We start from the raw sequence: 20,325 nt of genomic DNA, 5'->3' as shown, positions 1-20,325 counted from the left end.
ATATTCAGTTTAATCTATTAGTTATTTCTAAAGTTGTTCAAGACAAATATAGTTTCACTACAAACAAGAATTTGAATCCTGCCCCCTTCCTTAACTGTGAATAAAAACCGAAAGCCTACTGCATCACTGGAACTTCACTGAAAACAAATTATATTACAAATATTTTTTTTCCAGTTCTTTCAGCATTGAAAATAAAATTATTGAACTGATGGATCTTTCAACAACTAATATCATTATATATCAAATATTCAATTTGATGTTGTTTATACTTTCCAACACTGTTCAAGACACATAGTTTTCAGTAAAGCATCAATGATGCAGTAGGTTTTAGACTTTTACAGTGAGAGAAGGAGCCCTCTTTCAATCAAATGAGCCCTCTTTGAAGTTAATATGAGCATCCCTCCCATACGACCCATACTTGCCCCCAGGGCATAACTTACAATGCCTGCCCTGGCCCTGGGGGTTTTTGTTGACACCAGATTTTTTGTTATATGATCTTTGAACTATTTTTAACAAAATAGCTATCTCAAAATTTTTACCAGATGCATTAGGAAAGAAGGGTTGGGGGGGGGGAAGCTGGTTACCCACTGATATCTTTTGATGCTTAAAAAGTTAACTAAAACTTTCAATTTCCAATCAAATGAGTCCTCTCTGAAGTTTATGAGCATTCCTTCCATAAAAACCATATATGCCCCCAGGGCATGACTTATAACCCTTGCCCTGAAGACTGCAGGGGGGGTGTCCTGCTCAAAAATGAAATTTCCAGAACTTTCAACTACGTTGAACAAAATGGCTATATCAAAATTTTGATTGGATGTGTTTGGGGAAATGGTGAGCATGGAAGGGGTGTTAGTTGCCTTCCAATCACTTTCAACTATTAAAAAGGTTTCCAATCAAATGAGCCCTTTTCTGAAGTTTCTACAACAATGCTTTCTATTAAAAAAAAACTTATATGCCCCCAGGGCATAACCTTACAACCCTTGCCCTGAGGGCTGTGTTGTTATCCTCAGAGACCTAATATTCTGAATTTTCAACTATGTTGAACAAAATGGCTATCTCAAAATTTTGATTGGATGTGTTTGGGGAAAAGGTGGGCGTGAGAGGGGGGTTAGTTGTGGATAGTGCAGGAGAATTAGATTATGCGATATCCCCAAAAACCCAATTCTTTCCTGATAGAATTTCTACCCCTTGTCCCCCCAAAAGATTTCCAGATGACAATCACTTTTGACTATTAAAAAGGACACTAGCCATTTCAATTTCCAATTGAATGAGCTGTTTTTAAAGTTAAAACCTTATATGCCCCCAGGGCATAACTTACAACCCTTGCCCTGAGGGCTGTGGGGGGGGGGGGCTGTTACCCTCAAAGACTTAATTTCCAAAACTTTCAACTATGTTGAACAAAATGGCTATCTTAAAGTTTTGATTGGATGTGTTTGGGGAAAGGTGGGCATGAGAGGGGGGTTAATTGCCCCCCAATCCCTTTTGACTATTAAAAAGGGCACTAGCTCTTTGAATTTCCAATCAAATGAGCCTTTTTTGAAGTTTCTACCACAACACTTTCTATAGGAAACCTTATATGCCCCCAGGGCATAATTTACAACCCTTGCTCTGAGGGCTGTGGGGAAGTGTCCTTCTCAAAAATTTATAATCTATCTGGAAATCAACTATGCTGAACAAATTAGCTATCTCAAAATTTTGATTGGATGTGTTTTAGGGAATGGTGGACATGGAAAGGGTGATAGTTGCCTTCCAATTGCTTTCAACTATTAAAAAGGGCACAAGCCACTCCAATTTCCAATTCATTGAGCCATTTTCGAAGTTTCTTTGACAACTTCTTTGATACAAAGTGCCTTGGTCTAAAGGGAAAAAAATTAATAAATGATATATTGTGCCAACATTTTTCTTATATGCCCCCAGGGCATAACTTAAAACCCTTGCCGTGAGGGTTTTGGGAGAGTAACCTCATCAAAAACATAATTTCTATCTTGAAATCAACTACGCTGAACAAAATGGCTATCTCAAAATTTTGATTAGATGTCTTTTGGGAAATGGTGGGTGTGGAAGGGGTGTTAGTTGCCTTCCAATCACTTTCGACTATTAAAAAGGGCACTAGCCACTCCAATTTCCAATCGAATGAGCCCTTTTCAAAGTTTCTATGACAACTCCTTTGATACGAAGTGCCCTGGTATGGAAAAAAAAAAATAATGATAATAATACATTGTGCCAACACTATTCTTTACTTAGGCTGAGTGATTGCATTACCTATGATAGTCTCCAAACTCAATGGCTGACAATCAAATAGGGTATACTGGATTGTTTCATCAGTTGCAAAGCAGACCCAGCATAGAGGGGTGTGATTTAGCTTCCAATTAAATAACATACTATTGAGAAGAAGGGCACCTGATTTCAGATGATAATATAGCACTGTGTGTAATCTAGAATGAAAAGGAGATAGAGTCAATTTACTGTGATTAATATATGATCTTTGCCTAATAATATCATATGAATTGAGGTCAGAGAGAGGACTTGCATTTAATAAAAAAGTCTTTGCTCCTTTTAAGTGGGCTGTGTTGCAATATATGACCCATTTGTGGCTTTGAATATTACAAAAATACATATGTTCTTCTTTAGCATGAAAGTTCAGAAATTGTCTTCTCGTCATGAATAAGTCCTTGTTCTTGATGATTCTTTTAATTTTTTTTAGCAACAGTATTGCCGATTTGAAGTCAGAAAGGCAAAGAATATTATCCTCTACAATGCTATAATTAAGGAGAACATCTAGGGCCAAGCGAATGGCACATAATCCAGCTGACAAAATAGAAGATCCCAAAGGTGGGGGTGAAAAAAGGTTAAGGTTCAGTGATGGGATATATACTCCTGCTCCAGCTCTCACACCCTAAACAGATCCATCTGAATAGATTTTCCTGTGATTGGGGTAAAGCTTCGAAATCTGTTCAGCCAGAATAGTCTGAATCTCATGATTGGGAATTTGGTTTTTAATAAGTTCTGCTTGACAAATAGGTGGATTCATTTCCCATGGTGGAGTGTCAGTAAAGGGGTACGCATTCGAGAAATATTGACTTCAATTTGGGACCTCCAATTGAAGCTGATTTCAAGGTGAAAGGCCATTTGTGCCAGCAATCTTCAAAGCAAAGGTATGATTATACACAACATGCTTACTTCCATATGCTTGAATTCATGAGAAGTTATTCCTTTGACTGAATGCTCTTTCACTTTGAGAATCCAAACCAGACAGTTGTTTTAATTTAGACAGAGGAATGTCTGTGCAAACCCAGAGGAACTCGAATAGCTAAATTTTGTAATGATTCTAGGGTTTTAAATGCAGATGATGAACAAATTGAGAAGAATTGGATACCATATTCTATATTAGATCTAATATGTAATTTATAAAAATCCAGAATAACTTTAGGGTGGCATCCCCATTTACTTCCAGCCTCCAAAGCCTCCAAATGATCATGGATTTTGAAGATTTAATATGTACATTCCATAACATTTTAGAATCTATCTATAGGCCAAGTAGCTTCACTGAGTTATAATATGGAACTTCACTAGAGAAAATTTGAAGAGGATTGGAAGAATTTCTTGAACGGGATTTCATGGGAGGATTTCATACCTTCATAGGCTGTAGTTTTTGAGCTAGCCAGAATCAATTAACTGAAGACAATCGAGGCGTGCATCCTGAAAATCAGATCATTTGCCCCTCTTCTTTCTGGGTTGGGTTGACAATGTATTCTAATATTTGAAAATTTTTTTTCTCATGATAAATTCGTAGGCTTCTTTAAATTTACACAGAAAACACTGTGTATATTCATTTAATGCTATTCATTAGATGAATATGCACAGAAAACACTGTATATTCATTTAATGCTGCTTCTTTGGTTACTGTAACTAACAACACAAATGGCATTAAGTTGAAACTTTTAGAGAATGTTGAGAAGGATTTTCAATTAAATGAAAAATCTATATGCATGCAGATATTAAAAGAGCACATAAGGGCATAGGCAGCGATGCTCTATCATAGCTAGTAATATCATTGATATTTTAAAGGAGCTAATTTGATTGAAAATTAAAAGTCTTAGAGACATTGGGAGTTTCCTTGTCTTGAACAAATATTCACTGTTGGTTGTAGTTTGTCCATTGTTTGTGTAGGATATTTTACCAGACAGAACAAAATCTGGATTTTATAATTGATAGAGAATAATATTTAGTACAAAATTAATTGTAATGATAATTAATAAAAACGATTTATAATTTTATCCATATTGGTTTGGTGAATCAGAGGGCAAAAGCCAAGCATATTTTCCCTACAACAAGAACTGTATATACATAAAGCATGGAATTACTGATAATATTGTAACACAGACTGTTCTCCACCCAATTTCTTGGAAGGTTGATGTCACAGTAAATAAAATCTTAAAGCTATGAAGTTCTGCTTCAATCAGAATAAACTGTTAAAAGTGTTTCAATCAAACTACTACCATCAGCTAAAAGCCCGGCTGAGCAGACCTGTTCAAATACTGGGCTTACTCTATTGAACTTGAAACATAGGCCTAGATCTGGATTTGTCCACTACTATAAAAAATATGATAGAAGCTACCTGCAATAGTTCAACACCAAGAGAGAAAAAGAATTTCTCCAGTAGAAGAAAAACGCAGATATTTAGATAATAGATGCACTCAGATTCAATGTTTTGGAGGAGGGGGCACAAAATAAGACGTATTTTCCAGTCATTTTGTGTGTGTTGAGGGGAGAGGGATACTTTGGACCAATCTCAAGTGTGGGGATGCCCCTTTTGCATAGAAGGGGGTTGTTTTTCATTGCCTCCTTTTGGTAGGGCTGGTTTTAGCCACTGAAGCTACTCTTACCTCTTAAACCAGAACAATTTTTCAATTTAGCTGAAAGAATAGAAAAGATACAGTTATTCTTGGACATAAGTGCTGGTAGGTCTGGCCTATGCAAGGGGATAGGCACAACAGAAAAAGGGTTTTTTAGGAAACCCCTTTTAAATTTTAAGAGAAATTCCTCCATGCCCCCTTCCATATCTTCAACCCTGTATTCAGGTATATTTGCAGAAAAGCTTTATCATTGAAATACATGAATTATGTATTCAAATTTGTAGCAACATACTGCAGGGCCAATGTAAGGACCTCAGTAATCAAGAAGCATCATTAATCTGATACAATGTATTCAAATTTCCTAAAAGATGTAAAAAGAGTGAAAATTGTTGTTTCGGCTATATTAAGAAGATCTAAAATATGTTTGTTTTTTAGATTTGAAGATGAATGGAGACACTGGTCAGATGAATGACGTCCAGGAAATGTAAGTGTTTGCTATTTAAATAGGTCGATTTGATTAAGTTAATTTCTCCCACTCATTAACACTCATTAAGACTGATATAAAGGAGTAACTCAGCCTTTTTAATGGCTTTGTTATCCCTTGACTATTCTTTTCAATGCATTGGCATGTACATGTCTTGAAGTAAATATATTTATTTATACAAATAAGTATATTTGTAAGTATTTACAGGGCAGCCAAGAGCCCTGACTGGCACTGGGCAAATCACTTCTCTTGGATCCTCCTCCCTTTGCGGCACCCTCTTGAAAAAAAAACGCTTCTTTTTTATCCATCGTTCTTTGGCAGTCAGGAATTTATGCACTTCTGGTGCACATATATTCTCCTTTGAGTGCTTCATTTTTGGAAAAAACACTGTGTGTCCATAGTCTTTTCCCAAGAGACAATGAGGCAAGGGATGTATGATAAACATACAGGTACATGATGATGAAAAAGGAAAGCAAATAGTGAAGCGTGTTGACAGAATTTGTATCTGCTCTGGATGCAAAGAGTTTAAACATTAGGGGGACAAGAGGTAATTTTCCAAAATATTCAAAACCTCAAAGAAGTGGCCTCTTTTTCAGATTTTCCTCTTTTTGGATTTCCCTGGGAATCCTAGGAATCCTTCAAACATGTTTTTACAAGTGTTTAGCCTCATGTGAAACTGTCTTTTCCTTTTTATAAAAAAAAAAAAAAATACACAGTCAGAAAAGAATTGAAAATTCAGATGTCAATTTGGCTATTTTTTTTAAGGAATTGTGAAAAAAGGATACTAGCAGAAGCACATTTTCAGGACTATCTGACCCCTTTTCATATAAAATGTTGTGTGTATAACTCAGGTTTTTGTGGAATAAGCATCCCCCCTACCCACTTTGCATTTTTGTGATTTAAATTTTTACATGTATGGACCTGCCAAAAGATTAGAGTCAACAGACTACCTTGGACTAAGTAAGGGGTTTTCTTTTACGGTATGCAAATTATTTTCAGGGGGGGGGGGGGAATTGAAGAATAAGATATGTAAAAAAAAATTATAATTTTGCCAAGCTCTGACTAGAGATTTTTCTATTTGAGGCTTCAGGTTCCAAATAAAGTAAAATTTGGATTTGTTGACAAGGATCTTTAATTTTTTAATTGCAGATTGCAAAAAATTTAGTTATAGCTTAGTTCACTTCATGATTAAAATTATCCTGATTTTTACCCTTTGTTTGACTAGGCTGTGTAGCTGTCCCATTGGCTTTTTGTGTCACAATTGGTAGTGGGGTATACAAAATTTTGAAGAAATAAGTGAATCTTTTGCTAATTATCTATGCACAAAAAAAAAATTGCATGACACTGTGAACAGAAGTATTTTCTCAGCCACACAAAATGCCAATTTCGAGTCTAATATAATTGCTCTTTTTTATATGTGTACTTTTGCTAACTGTTATTGTTTTCCTCTCCTATAGGTGAGCAGAGTAGTGATCTTAAGGGTGACGGGGGTCAAAAATTTTTTTTCGATTTGGGGACAGGGTGTAGAAAAAGTTAGATGGGGAATAGCAAAATAAAAAGTGCGCATTTTTCCAACAAAAAAGATAGGAAGAGAAGAGAACTCGAGCTTATTCTGTAATAAGAATTCTTTTAATACAAAATGTGAACAGCTGATATGTATGAGATATTTTTCTGTGACTGACATGTGCATTCACATTTAATATTGTAAGGGATTGCGTGTGTGAATAGAGGGAAGGGATGTTGAAAATATTTCTTATAGATAATTTTTAGCTCTCTTTGGTGGTTGCATTTGAACTTATCTTGGGGTGATCACACCTTCTTTTCCATTCAAAGGATGGTAACAAAAACGGTTGCATTTAGTAACCATTTTCTTCCCAATTATTGCAGACACTTTGAAGGACGAGATGATTTTCACTGTGTTGAACTACAAAAGGATCATGCTCTAATCAACGTAACAAAAGCAGTCTCTGCAGGAAGAAAAGGCAGCTCTTCTGTGAAAGTTTCACAAGTTGTTTCTTGCCTGTGGGATAAAACTTTCCTTCTTGGTAAACAAGTGGCCGTGGATAAAACAAGAACATATCTGGCTTACTGTATCAAATGTAAGTAACTGCTTTTTTTGTAGTATTTTCTTAGATCCTCTTCTCTCTTTCTCTCACTCATTCTCTCTTATAGACTAACTAACTATCAGCTGAAGTTATGCTTTTCAACTATAATATGTTGCCAGTTTGGCTCATTCATGCTCTCTTAACTTGTTATCCTATACTTAACATGTATTATTTTCTTAGATCCTCTTCTCTCTTTCTCTCACTCATTCTCTCTTATAGACTAACTAACTGTCAGCTGAAGTTATGCTTTTCAACTATAATATGTTGCCAGTTTGGCTCATTCCTGCTCTCTTAACTTGTTATCCTCCCATAAAATAGACAAGCATTCAAAATTTTTCAATTGTGCTAGTAACAGAAAAAAAAAACAACAACAAACAGCTTATTAATAAATTCAAATCACACTGAAATGGGAAATGGTAAGAATGGCAATCAAATATTTTATTATTTCCATAATGGTATGATACTATGCTTATCTTTTAGAAGATATGAGATCATTCTAATTTGTTATGACGATTACGATTGGTAATTTTGATACATTTTATCTACATTTGTGTTATGGTTGTTAACCGTGAGTAAGCAATTTTATAACATGTCAAACAGTGGCGTCAATGGGAGGTGACAATTTCCCTACTCACCCTGGGGGTGTTTTTATTCATAAATGCCTGTTTTGAATGGTAAGATTCCATTAAGATTCCGTTATCATTCTTTTTAGTGAAAAACCAGGCATATATATATATATATATAAACCAACAAAGAGAAAAATCTCAAAAAAAAAACGAGACTGTGGCCAGTGAAGAGAAAAGAAAACAACAAATGCAAAAAAACGCGGATATTTCGCCTGTATCCAAACAAGGCGTCTTCAGTACGAAATACACACAATAAGAACAGGATAAAAAAAACAAGATCACACTAACCACCAAAACACTCCCCACCAAAAAAAACAAACAAAAAAGTACCAATCGTGCAAACTTATCTACGAAGGGCAAATAAGTTAATTTAGAGTTACTTCAGTGCTGACATCAGAGTAACTATGGTGTCAGGACAGGCAGTTACTCTGGTGTATTATATATATATACATATATATACAAAATTTAGCTTTCATCTACAATGCCACAGCCCTTCCACATCTTGCTTACATTGCTCCTTTCTGGAAGTTTTTGACAGTTACAGATAAAAAGCACCTACGATCAACCTTCTTCAGATTTGCTAAATATCTCTTACATTTGCCTCCTTGGACAAGAAACCGTAAAATTATCCATTTGTTGTAAGCTTGCAGACCCACATATTAGTATTAATATCTCTATCCCGTTTTCAAAGAAATTTTCATCATCCTTGGCCATCAATTTGTTTGCACTAGTTTGTTAGTATTAACGTAATGTATGTAATGAAGAGTTTTTTTTTTTTTTTGTCATGTATTTGAATTTTCAATGTGTCTTTGTGTCCTTTTCTTTTGGTATATATATATATATATATATATATATATATATATATATATATATATATATATATATATATATATATATATATATATATATATATATTTAACCAAAAGAAAAGGACACAAATACACATTGAAAATTCAAATACATGACAAAAAAAACTCTTCATTGCAGACATTACATTAATACTAACAAACTATTGCGAACAAATTGATGACCAAGGATGATGAAATTTTTTTTGAAAATGGGATAGAGATTTACTAATAGTAATATTTGGGTCTGCAAGCTTACAACAAATGGATAATTTTACGGTTTCTTGTCCAAGGAGGCAAATGTAAGAGATATTTAGCAAATCTGAAGAAGGTTGATTGTAGGTGCTTTTTATCTGTAACTGTCAAAAACTTCCAGAAAGGAGCAATGTAAGCAAGATGTGGAAGGGCTGTGGCATTGTAGATGAAAGCTAAATTTTACTGGCGGTAAAAGTGTAGATAATGGTTAAAGGTAACGAATAAGTGTAGTTTGCTTTTTACGATTCCACCGTAAGAAATACGAGTTTTATGCTCAACGTGAGATATCAGCCAACGACGTGTGTTGTTGATGCGCCAATTGGAAGGCCCAAGTATGCAATATGGTCTGCAAGTTTGATAAGAGAACTGTCCATATTTAGGAGAGAAGTAGAGGGATTTCGCCAATTGAAAAGGACAACTTCGGTTTTCTCAGGATTAAAAGACAGTCCGATATTTGATTATTCGTCTTTGAGGATTTTGAAATTCTGCTCAATGCGCTGGATCGTATGGCTGAGATTCAAGATGTCATCAGCGTAACAAATAAGAGACACATTGATTCCTCCAAGAATGCAAGAAGGTAGACATTTCGCCTGAACGTCCAGGATACTATTATTGAACAGGGATCGGGAAGTGATAGCTCCCTGTCTAGTCCCTTTCTTAACAGGGATGGGGTGCTGAGGAATCACAGGTATATCCGAGGGATTAGAAGAGTTTGGCCGTACATGAGAAATAATGCAATTGTATTGGGATTGATGAAGAGCCGACTGGAAGGGTAAACGGGATGGGAGTTTTAAACGCACTCTAAGATTCCCTGATCCCTGAGAACATGTGCCACTGATGGGTTGACGCCTCACTTTGCCATATGAAGAAGCATGGACGAATGAATTAAGGAATCGAACGCACGTTTAACGTCATGTCCGATGAGGACCAGATTTTCTCTCGAAGATTCAGCTTCGGCGAGGGCAGTAGAAACTGCTGTAAGAACATAAGAACAGCCAAGATTAGCCTGAAAACCGAACTGATATGGGGGAACGTAACATCTCAGTCTTAGCTCATCAATAAAAAGGAGCTCCAAAAGTTTTCAGAGCGTAATAGAGACGGTTATGGGACGGAAGGAGGAACATTACGACTCAGATTTTCCTTTTTGGGAATCGGAGTCAGATCACCGATGCAGAACGAGGAAGGAACAATATCTGTAACAAATAATTTGCATGAGAAGGATGAGGTGACGCATCAGTATATAACTTCCATTAATGGTGTGTAGAGTGCTCACCTTGTCTATCCCACAAGATGCTTTCTTTTTGAGTCGAAATACGGCTTTTATGACAGCGTCACAAGTAACAACAAAATCAAGGTTAGGAGATTGTCAACGAAGTTTTAAAGCTCATCACAAAATTGTGACTCTAAAACAGGATCAGGCTCAGAAGATTCATTTGAAAAATGGGATACCCATTCGGACAAAGGAATGTCATTCGGGTCTGGCAAATTGGAGGAGATAGCACGAGGTAAGAGCTTCCACAGTAGATCAGGTGAATTCTTGACCTTTTTGGAATAAAGTGTTTGCATTTTAGATCGATGAAGGGCAAGCTCCTTAGCAAAACCTGTTTTTGATGCTTTTCTCAGTTCATTGACTATTCCTTGACGGGGACATAGGCAATCTTTCCATAATTTGTACCAAAACTTAGCCCGGTCACAAGCTTCAGATAGTGCTAGATTTTCTGACCACCCAGGAACTTGGGTGCTAATACGGATTTTTCTAACAGGAACTGCCCTTTTTTCAGTGCACAAAAGCGCATGGCAGATTTCTGCAGAATGCATATCAAAAGTTAATCTAACTTCATTGATGTCTTTAATGGAAGACTTTTGCAGGAAATGAAACGGAACCCAGATCTTGCTAGGATGCTATAAGAAGTTTCAATGTACTGAGATGTGTCGATTTTTTTTTCCAATCGCGATAAGTATACCATTATGCCAGTGAACAATATGAGCTTGTTACGCTGGAATCCGAGAAGCTTCTCGTTTAAAACTAGAAGCAATAGGAAGGTTTTAAACAATAAGTAGAACAACAGGGAAATTTTTATACAAGACAGTGGAACGCAACTTTAAATGAATATTTCGATCCTATATCCAAGGGCCGTCCTCAGCAAAACAAACGAAGAGAATAAAAAAACAATATAAAATAAACTTACACTAACATTAAATCATTAAAACTGAAATGTTTAAAAAAAAAATGTTTTAAAACGGCCCTAATATCATTACTTCAAGGAAGTTCAACCAGTCCTGGTTATACCCCCCACAGCCCTCAGGGCAAGGACTGTAAGTTATGCCCTGGGGGCCTATAAGGTTTTTATAGAAAGCGTTATCGTAGAAACTTCAAAAAAGGCTCATTCGATTGGTAATTCAAAAAGCTAGTGGCCTTTTTAATAGTCAAAAGTGATTGGAGGGAAACTACCCCCCCCCCCCTCTCACGCTCACCATTTCCCCAAACACATCCAATCAAATTTTTAGATTAACATTTTGTTCAACGTAGTTGAAAGATCTGGAAATTATGTTTTTGAGGAGGACATTCCCCCTCCCCCTCCAGCCCTCTGGGCAAGGGTTGTAAGTTATGCCCTAAGGGCATATAAGGTTTTTATAGAAAGCGTTGTTGTAGAAACTTCAAAAAGGGGCTCATTCGACTGGAAATTCAAATGGCTAGTGGCCTTTTTAATAGTCGAAAGTGGTTGGAGGGCAACTAACCCCCCTCTCACGCCCACCATTTCCCCAATCACATCCAATCAAAATTTTGAGATAGACATTTTGCTCAACGTAGTTGAAAGGTCCGGAAATTATGTCTTTAAGGATGACACTCCCCCTACAGCCCTAAGGGTTGTAAGTTAAGACTTGGAGTCATTTAAGGTTCTTATAAAAAACGTTGTTTCAGAAACTCGAAAAATGGCTTACTCGATTGGAAATCCAAATGACAAGTGCTCTTACCGATAGTTGAAAGTGATTGCAGTGCCACTAATCTTCCTCTCACGCTCACCATTTCCCCAAAAACATGCAATCAAAATTTTGAGACAGGTATTTTTTTAAACATATTTGAAAATTCTGGAAATTATGTCTTCGAGGATGAAAAACCCTAAACACCCCTCAGAGCAAGGGCTGTAAGTTATATCCTGGGGGGCATATGAGGTTCTGATAGAGGGAGGTTTGGTAGAAACCTCAAAAACGGCACATTCAATTGGAAAATGAGAGGGATGGTTCCCATTTTCAAATTCAGAAATGAATAGAGGTCAACATACCCTCCTGTCGCCTATCATTTCCTCAAACATATTCGGTTAAAATTTTGAGATAGGTATTTTCTTCAACGTAGTTAAAAGTTCTGGAAATTATGTATTTGAGGATGAGAAACCCCCCAACCCCCCCTCAAGGCAAGGGTTGTAATTTATGCCCTGGAGGCATATAAGTTTTTATAGAATGTGTTTTCATAGAAACTTCAAAAAGGGCTCATTTGATTGGAAATTGAAAGGGCTAGATCACTTTTTAATAGTCGAAAGTGATTGGAGGGCTACTAATCCCCTGCTCACGCCCATTATTTCCCCAAACACATCCAATCAAAATTTTGAGATAGGTATTTTCTTCAACGTAGTTAAAAGTTCTGGAAATTATGTATTTGAGGATGACAAACCCCTCAAGGCAAGGCTGTAAGTTATGCCCTGGCGGCTTATAAGGTTTTTATAGAAAGTGTTTTCAAGAAACTTCAAAAAGGACTCATTCGATTGGAAATTGAAAGGACTAGGGCCCTTTTTAATAGTCGAAAGTAATTGTAGGGCGACTAACCCCCCTCTCACGCCCACCATTTCCCCAAACACATCCAATCAAAATTTTGAGATAGCCAGTTTGCTCAACGTAGTTTAAAGTTCTGGAAACTAGGTCTTTGAGGCTGACAACCCCCCCCCCCCCCCCCACAGCCTTCAAGGCAAAGGTTGTAAATTATGCCCTGGTGGCATACAAGGTTTCTTATAGAAAGTTATGTCGTAGAAACTTCAAAAAGAGCCATTCAATTGGAAATTGAAAGGGCTAGTGCCATTTTTAAAAGGCTAGTCGAAACTGATTTGAGGGCCACTAACCCCCCGCTCACGCCCACCATTTCCCCAAACACATCCAATCAAAATTTTGATATAGCGATTTTTTTCAACGCTGTTGAAAGTTCTGGATATTATGTCTTCGAGGATGATGAACCCCCCACACTTCTCTGGCCAAGAGTTGTAAGTTATGCCCTGGGGGCATATAAGGTTTTTTATAGAGATCGTTGTCATAAAAACTTCGAAAAGGGCTCATTCAATTGGAAATTGAAAGGGCTAATGCCCTTTTTAATAGTCAAAAGTGATTGGAGAAAACTAACACCCCTCCCAACCATTTCCCCAAAGACATCCAATCAAAATTTTTAGATAGCCATATATTTATGGCTATCTCAATACTACTACTACTACTAACAACTCATCGCAGCACCAAGCCGCCTGAGGCCAACACAGCTACGCACGCTCCTCCTCCACCCCAATCTATTCAAAGTCTCCCTTTTTAAACCCGCCCACGAAGTTCCCATTTCCTTTAAATCTTTCTTTATGACGTCCTCCCAACCCAGACGGGGACGAACTGCTTTCCGTTTAGCCCTAGATGGTTGGCCGAAAAGAACAATCTTCGGCAATCTGTCATCCTTCATCCGAAAAACATGCCCTAACCACCTCAACCTTTCTTTCATTATAGACCTAGAAAGCGGTATTGAACCAAATTTTTCGTATAGCCTATGGTTTGAAATACGGTCAGTCAGCCGGGTACCCAGAACAATCCTTAAGCAATTTCTCTTGAAAACATCTAGCAAATCTTCATCCGCTTTTCGGAGCGCCCATGCTTCAGAGCCATATTTGACCACTGTCATCACTGTAGCTTCTAAGATTCTAATCTTGGTTTGCAGACTTATCTTCCTATTCTTCCAGACTTTTTTTAACTGTGAAAAAACACCCTGAGCCTTGGCTATTCTATTTTTAACATCTTCACTGCTCCCACCATCTTTACTAATAATACTACCAAGGTAAGTGAAACTGCCCACCTGATCAATCTTTTCATTACCCAACGTCACCTTTTCATCTTCACTTATTCCTAGCCTTAGTGACTTGGTCTTCCTAACATTAATTTTCAAACCTATTCTAGCACCCTGAACTTGCAAAACCTCTAAAACTTCATTCATTTTATTCATACTCTCATCGAGAATACGTAAGTCGTCATCATATTGTAACCTCACGAACCGTTCTCTTCATCATTTGATTTCAAGGTCTCACATCGCCTATTCCCTATTCCTTAAAACAAATTTCATCAACAAGATAAGTTTAACAATAGAGAGAATATAGTCCTGCTTAATCCCCTATTTAATAAAAAATCATCTGCTAACCTCATTTCCTACCTTAACCGAAGCAGTGTTATTCTTGTACATAGCACTAATCACTTAAATGCATTTGTCTTGTATACCATACAAGGATAAAACCTTTACTAAAGCTCTTCTATTAGCAGAATCGAACGTTTGCTCATAATCTATAGAACTGAGTACCAAAGGTGTTTGAAAACTTAGGCACTTCTCAATTATTAACCTAAGAGTGAAAATTTGGTCAACACATCCTCTACCTTTTCTAAAACCGCACTGCTCTTCTCTTAAAACTTTGTCTACGGCATCTCTCAGTCTAAAAAGTATCATATTACTAAGCAATTTGCTACCTACAGAGACCAGACTAATGCCTCGATAATTACCACACTCACTTTTATCACCTTTCTTATAAAGTGGCTTAATTAAGGTTTTCCTAAAATCATTAGGTACTTCCCCTTTTTCAAAAATCATATTCATAATCTCCAATAACTTATTTCTAACCTCAGAGCCACCATATTTAAGAAACTCATTTACTACCCTATCAGCACCTGGAGCCTTATTATTCTTTAATTCTTTTAGTACTGTTTTTAATTCCTCCTCACAAAACAAATCTTCCTTCACATCCAAGGTATCACAAACTTTTTCATTTTCCTCTATATTTTTTCCTGCAACTCTATCTCGGTTAAGCAAATTCTCAAAATGTTCGGCCCATCTTGCTTTAGCTTTTGTCTTATCGCTAATTGCCACCCCATTCCTATCTTTAACTGGGACAAGTCCGGATTGGTTTAAGAAAACGTCTTTTCCATACCATCCAAGAGGTAAAGATTTTGCTACTTTTTTTAGAGGTTTCGGCAGTTTCTTTTTCTCGTTAAGATTAGTCAAATATTACTTGTAAATTGTACAAGCAAGTCAGAAACTTGTAGCCAATTTACCAGTTGTCTACTGTAGCGACTAATCGTCTCCTTGATTTATATATATATATGTATATATATATATATATATATATATATATATATATATATATATATATATATATATATATATATATATATTGAAAAAGTATTGAGTATCTTCCGCTAAGTTTTCCAGAGCCCAAGCTTTCCCATATGAAGTAACTGTAAGGGGCATGTTTATATTTTAATATGATTTAAATAAAATACGTTATAGTCAGCATGACTATAATAAAACATTCCAGTGTGCGAACTTTTTTAATTGTCGAAAGTGATTGGAGGGCAACTAACCCCCCTTTCACGCTCACCATTTCCCCAAACACATCCAATTAAAATTTTGAGATAGACATTTTTCAACATAGTTGAAAGTTCTGGAAACTAGGTCTTTGCCTGCGTTGGCATAGAAGCTTCAAAAAGGACTCATTCAATTGGAAATTGAGAGGGCTAGTGCCCTTGTTAATAGTCAAAGGCGATCGGAGGGCAATTCCCCCCCCCCCCCCCCACCCCCACGTCCATTATTTCCCCAAACACTTCCAATCAAAATTTTGAGATAGCCATTTTGTTAAGCCTATCAGAAAGGCCTAGAAATAATGTCTTTGAGAATAACAAATTCCCCCAGCCTTCAGGGTAGGGGTTGTAAGTTATGCCCTGGAGACGTATAGGGTTTTTTATAGAAAGTATGGTCATATAAACTTTGGAGGGTGCTCATTGGTTTGGTAATCAGACGCTCTTGTGCTCTTTTTAAGAGTCAAAGTGATCAGAGGGTAGCTACCCCCTCCCCCCTAAACACACATCTTATTGTCCCGAAATGCGTTCGAAATACAAATTATATTCTGGCCTATAGAAAGCATAGGGTTTAGAATACTACTCAGATTAAGTTCTGCTCGTTTTGAGTTTGACTTATTTTAATTTCTGTTTGTTTTGGGTTTTATTTATTTATTGGTACTGATTTGTGGTAGTTGTATTCTTGGTAGATTATTTGATTTATTTTTTTTTTTTGTTCATTTTGGTTTAATGGAGTTCTTTACTTTTTTAAAGAAAAACATATTTGCGCAAAAAGTTTTTTTTGTATTAATATCCAGAAAAGAGCTATTTCTGATTCGTCCGCTCTGAATGAAAGCTAGTTGAACAACATATATATATATATATATATATATATATATATATATATATATATATATATATATATATATATATATATATATATATATATATATATATATATATATATATATATATATATATATATATATATATATATATATATCCCCCCCCCCCAGGAAGAATGTTGTTGACTTTATTAATATATCACTCTTTTCTCCCAGTGTTTTTTTGATTGTTTCCCCCAGTGCGTGTGGTCAGAAAAACATATTTTGTGCAAAAAGTTTTTTTTTTTGTATAATATCCAAAAAAGAGCTATTTCTGATTCGTCTGCTCTGAATGAAAGATAGTTGAACAACATATATATATATATATATATATATATATATATATATATATATATATATATATATATATATATATATATATATATATATATATATATATATATATATATATAGTTTTTGCAGATTTCACCCCCCCCCCCTCAGGAAGAATGTTGTTGACTTTATTAATATATCACTCTTTTCTCCCAGTGTTTTTATGATTGTTTCCCCCAGTCCTTGTGGTCAGATCAAAGCTTAAATAAATCTAGAAGATAAAAACATTTACAGTTATTAAGAATTTTGTGAAAAAAATAGTAGAAAAATAAATATAAATTGCCCACACATTTAGCTTTCTAGATATTGAAATTTTTCCATAGAGCAAAATGTTTTCCAGAGTCTGTGTGTTTTTTTTTTTTTTTTTTTTTTTCTCTTTCGGTAAATGTGTTTGAATCTAAAAACAAAGATTTTAATATAAAAACACAGATTTTATAACTTATAGATCTCCTCTATAACACATAGAGATCTCTATAACAGATCTCTATGTGTTATAAAGTCTGTATTTATAGATCTCTTTTTTAGTGACTGGTTCTGTTTATTACTAAGTTTGTGTTGTTTATTATTATCGAACTTACCATTTCATTGCCGAACCAATATTATTTTCAACCTTCCCAAAGAGAGGGGCTGTATTCCAGACTAATGTCTAGGGAGGGTATTCCCAGTAATGGGTTAAATTGCATGGTGATGCAGAACACCATCGCGGGAGGATCCTCTATAGGAGGACAACTGCGACAGGGTGGAAGATCTAGATCTATGGACAACGGCCTCTGCAAAGGGCTGCCTCGACCCTTTCGGTGTACCTGCAAGACAGGGGACCTTGCGGTCAAAACTATTCCCACGTGAGGAGTGGCGCCCCTGGAGGAAATTATAGCCTAGTAAACGACACAGCATTCGCAAATGATTCTTATTAATGGATGATTTTTCTGGGCTCGGCCTGCTTTGGCGAGCGTTTTCAGACTGAAAAACCTTTTCTTAGCTATTTTATATACTATCGGCTGTCTGCTCGTAGTAGCATAACATTTGTAGGCATGAGTATATAATGTGTCAGAAGTAATAGGCTTGAGACTGTTTGTGCAGGATTTCGACTCTTGTTGATAGAAGAACATTATCAAGTGCTGAAAACTATGTTATGACAAAGAATGGGCCCGGGATTGTACAAAGCCTTCTTTCATACTGGGGGTCCCAGGGACCTCTTGGTGTCCGGTTCTAAGCCGGCTTAAGCACTTCGGTGTCGATTTGAGAAAATATGTGATCCCCGTCCCGCACTGGTATTCGGGATTATTGCTTTTCCTGAGGCGAAAATAATTTCAATGATTTAAAGAACATGAAAATTGGAACTTGGAATGTTACGACGTTAAAAAATGACTATCGTATCGACATTTTGCTTGACGAATTCAGACGATTCGAACTGGAGTTATTAGGAGTTTCAGAAACTCATATCCCAGGGGTAGGAAGCATGAAATTAGATGATATAGTATTTGTTTACTCAGGCTGGAAGGATGGGGTACATAGAAAGGGAGTAGGACTCATGATGAATAAGGAAGCTGCTAAGTCTTGTTTAGGCTGGGCAGGTATTAATAATATAGTACTAGTGGCCCATTCTATGACTGAAAAGTGCAGGGTATCAGTCATAGTAGTATATGCCCCTTTAGAACTGACTGACGGAGATACTAGTGACTCAGATGAATTTTACTTACAGCTACAGGAACAAATAGAAAGGGTCCCAGGTAAAAATATGATGTTATTACTAGGAGATTTTATCGCCCAGGTCGATAGAAATAGGGATAGATGGTATCCTAGCCTAGGTAAATTTGGTGTAGGAAAAGAAAATAGTAATGGCTATAGACTTTTGCAATTTTGTAGGTATAACAATCTAGTTATAACCAATACGGTGTTTGGTCATAAAATGGCCCATAAGTTAACACGGTATTCACGTGATGGTAAGACAGCAAACCTTATTGAATATGTTATAGTAAACCGAAGACTTGCAGGATCAATACAAGATACTAGGTTATATAGGAGTGCTGCTAATGATGTTAAAAGTAAAGATCACCATTTAGAAGTGTCTAGGGTTAATTTAAAGCTGAAATTTCAGAAGGGTACCTACCTCCCGGAAAGCTCCAGGATTGTCTCCAGGATTAGAATTTAAGAGACACTTTCCAGGAACAGTACTAAACATGAGAGTTTAAAATTTGACAAGGTGGAAGATGGTTGGAATAATTTAAAAAAAAAGAATCTGTGTAGTTGCTGAAGGTGTCTTAGGGAAGGAAGCTAGGACTGCAGCTAAGAATATTAGTGAAAAAGCTTTATGTTTAATAGAAAGGAGAAGCGGCTTGTACAAGTATTATCTGAGTGACAGATCATTTGGAAATAAAAGGAATGTAAAGAAAGTGGAGAAAACATTAAAATGTGAATTAATGAGGTGTGAAATGGAGACCATAAATAAAAATGCTGATAATATTGACAATGGAGCTAAGCTGCAATATAGTAAAGTATTGTAGCGTAAAATTCGCAAACTGTGAGGAAGTAGTCAGTCCAAACTTGTCTCAGTTAACAATAAGAATGGGGCCACAATTAGTGATAAGGACAGGATTAAAGAGAGATGGGCAGAACATTTTGAGAATTGGCTAAACCGAGATAGAGTTGCAGGTAAAGATATAGAGGAAAATGAAAAAGCTTGTGACCCTTGGATGTGAAGGAAGGTTTGTTTTGTGAGGAAGAATTAGCGACAGTACTAAAAGGATTAAAAAATAATAACGCTCCAGGTGCTAATAGGGTGTTAAATGAGGTTCTTAAATGTGGTGACTCTGAGGTTAAAAATAAGTTACTAAAGATTATGAGTATGATTTTTGAAAAAGGGGAAGTACCTAACTATTTTAGGAAAACTTTAATTAAACCATTGTATAAGAAAGCTGATAAGAGAGAGTGTGGTAATTATCGAGGCATTAGTCTGGTTTCTGTAGATAGCAAATTACTTAGTAATATGATACTTTTTAGACTGAGAGATGCTGTAGACAAAGTTTTAAGAGAAGAACAGTGCGGGTTTAAAAAAGGTAGAGGATGTGTCGACCAAATTTTCACTCTTAGGTTAATAATTGAAAAGTGCCTGAGTTGTCAAACGCCTCTGGTCCTCAGTTCTATAGATTATAAGCAAGCGTTTTATTCTGCTGATAGAAGAGTTTTGGCAAAGGTCTTACCCTTGTACTGTATACCAGACAAATACATTAAAGTAATTAGTGCTATGTACGAGAATAACATTGCTGCGGTTAAGGTAGGAAATGACGTTAGCAGCTGGTTTTGTTTTAAATCAGGAGTTAAG

The 20,325-nt window shown here is 36.2% G+C and overlaps 1 protein-coding gene across 2 annotated transcripts in view; it reads left to right on the top strand.

Moving 5' to 3' along the window:
- Ge-1 (Enhancer of mRNA-decapping protein 4 homolog Ge-1) overlaps nucleotides 1-20,325 on the top strand; it is a 79,786-nt gene that overhangs the window by 6,370 nt on the left and 53,091 nt on the right. For both annotated transcript variants that reach the window (XM_089100807.1, XM_089100808.1), the window contains 2 exons: nucleotides 5,292-5,340; nucleotides 7,228-7,439. In XM_089100807.1, coding sequence (XP_088956933.1) covers nucleotides 5,300-5,340; nucleotides 7,228-7,439 — 253 coding nt within the window. In that variant the 5' untranslated portion in view covers nucleotides 5,292-5,299. Of the gene's footprint in view, nucleotides 1-5,291; nucleotides 5,341-7,227; nucleotides 7,440-20,325 lie in introns of those variants that run through there.

Source organism: Artemia sp. Qi Xiang Cuo, chromosome 14 (genome assembly GCF_049724085.1).
Source record: "Artemia sp. Qi Xiang Cuo chromosome 14, ASM4972408v1, whole genome shotgun sequence".
Taxonomy (NCBI): Eukaryota; Metazoa; Arthropoda; class Branchiopoda; order Anostraca; family Artemiidae; genus Artemia; species Artemia sp. Qi Xiang Cuo.
Note: the sequence above shows the minus strand (reverse complement) of the source record. Positions and strands in the feature narration are given on the sequence as shown.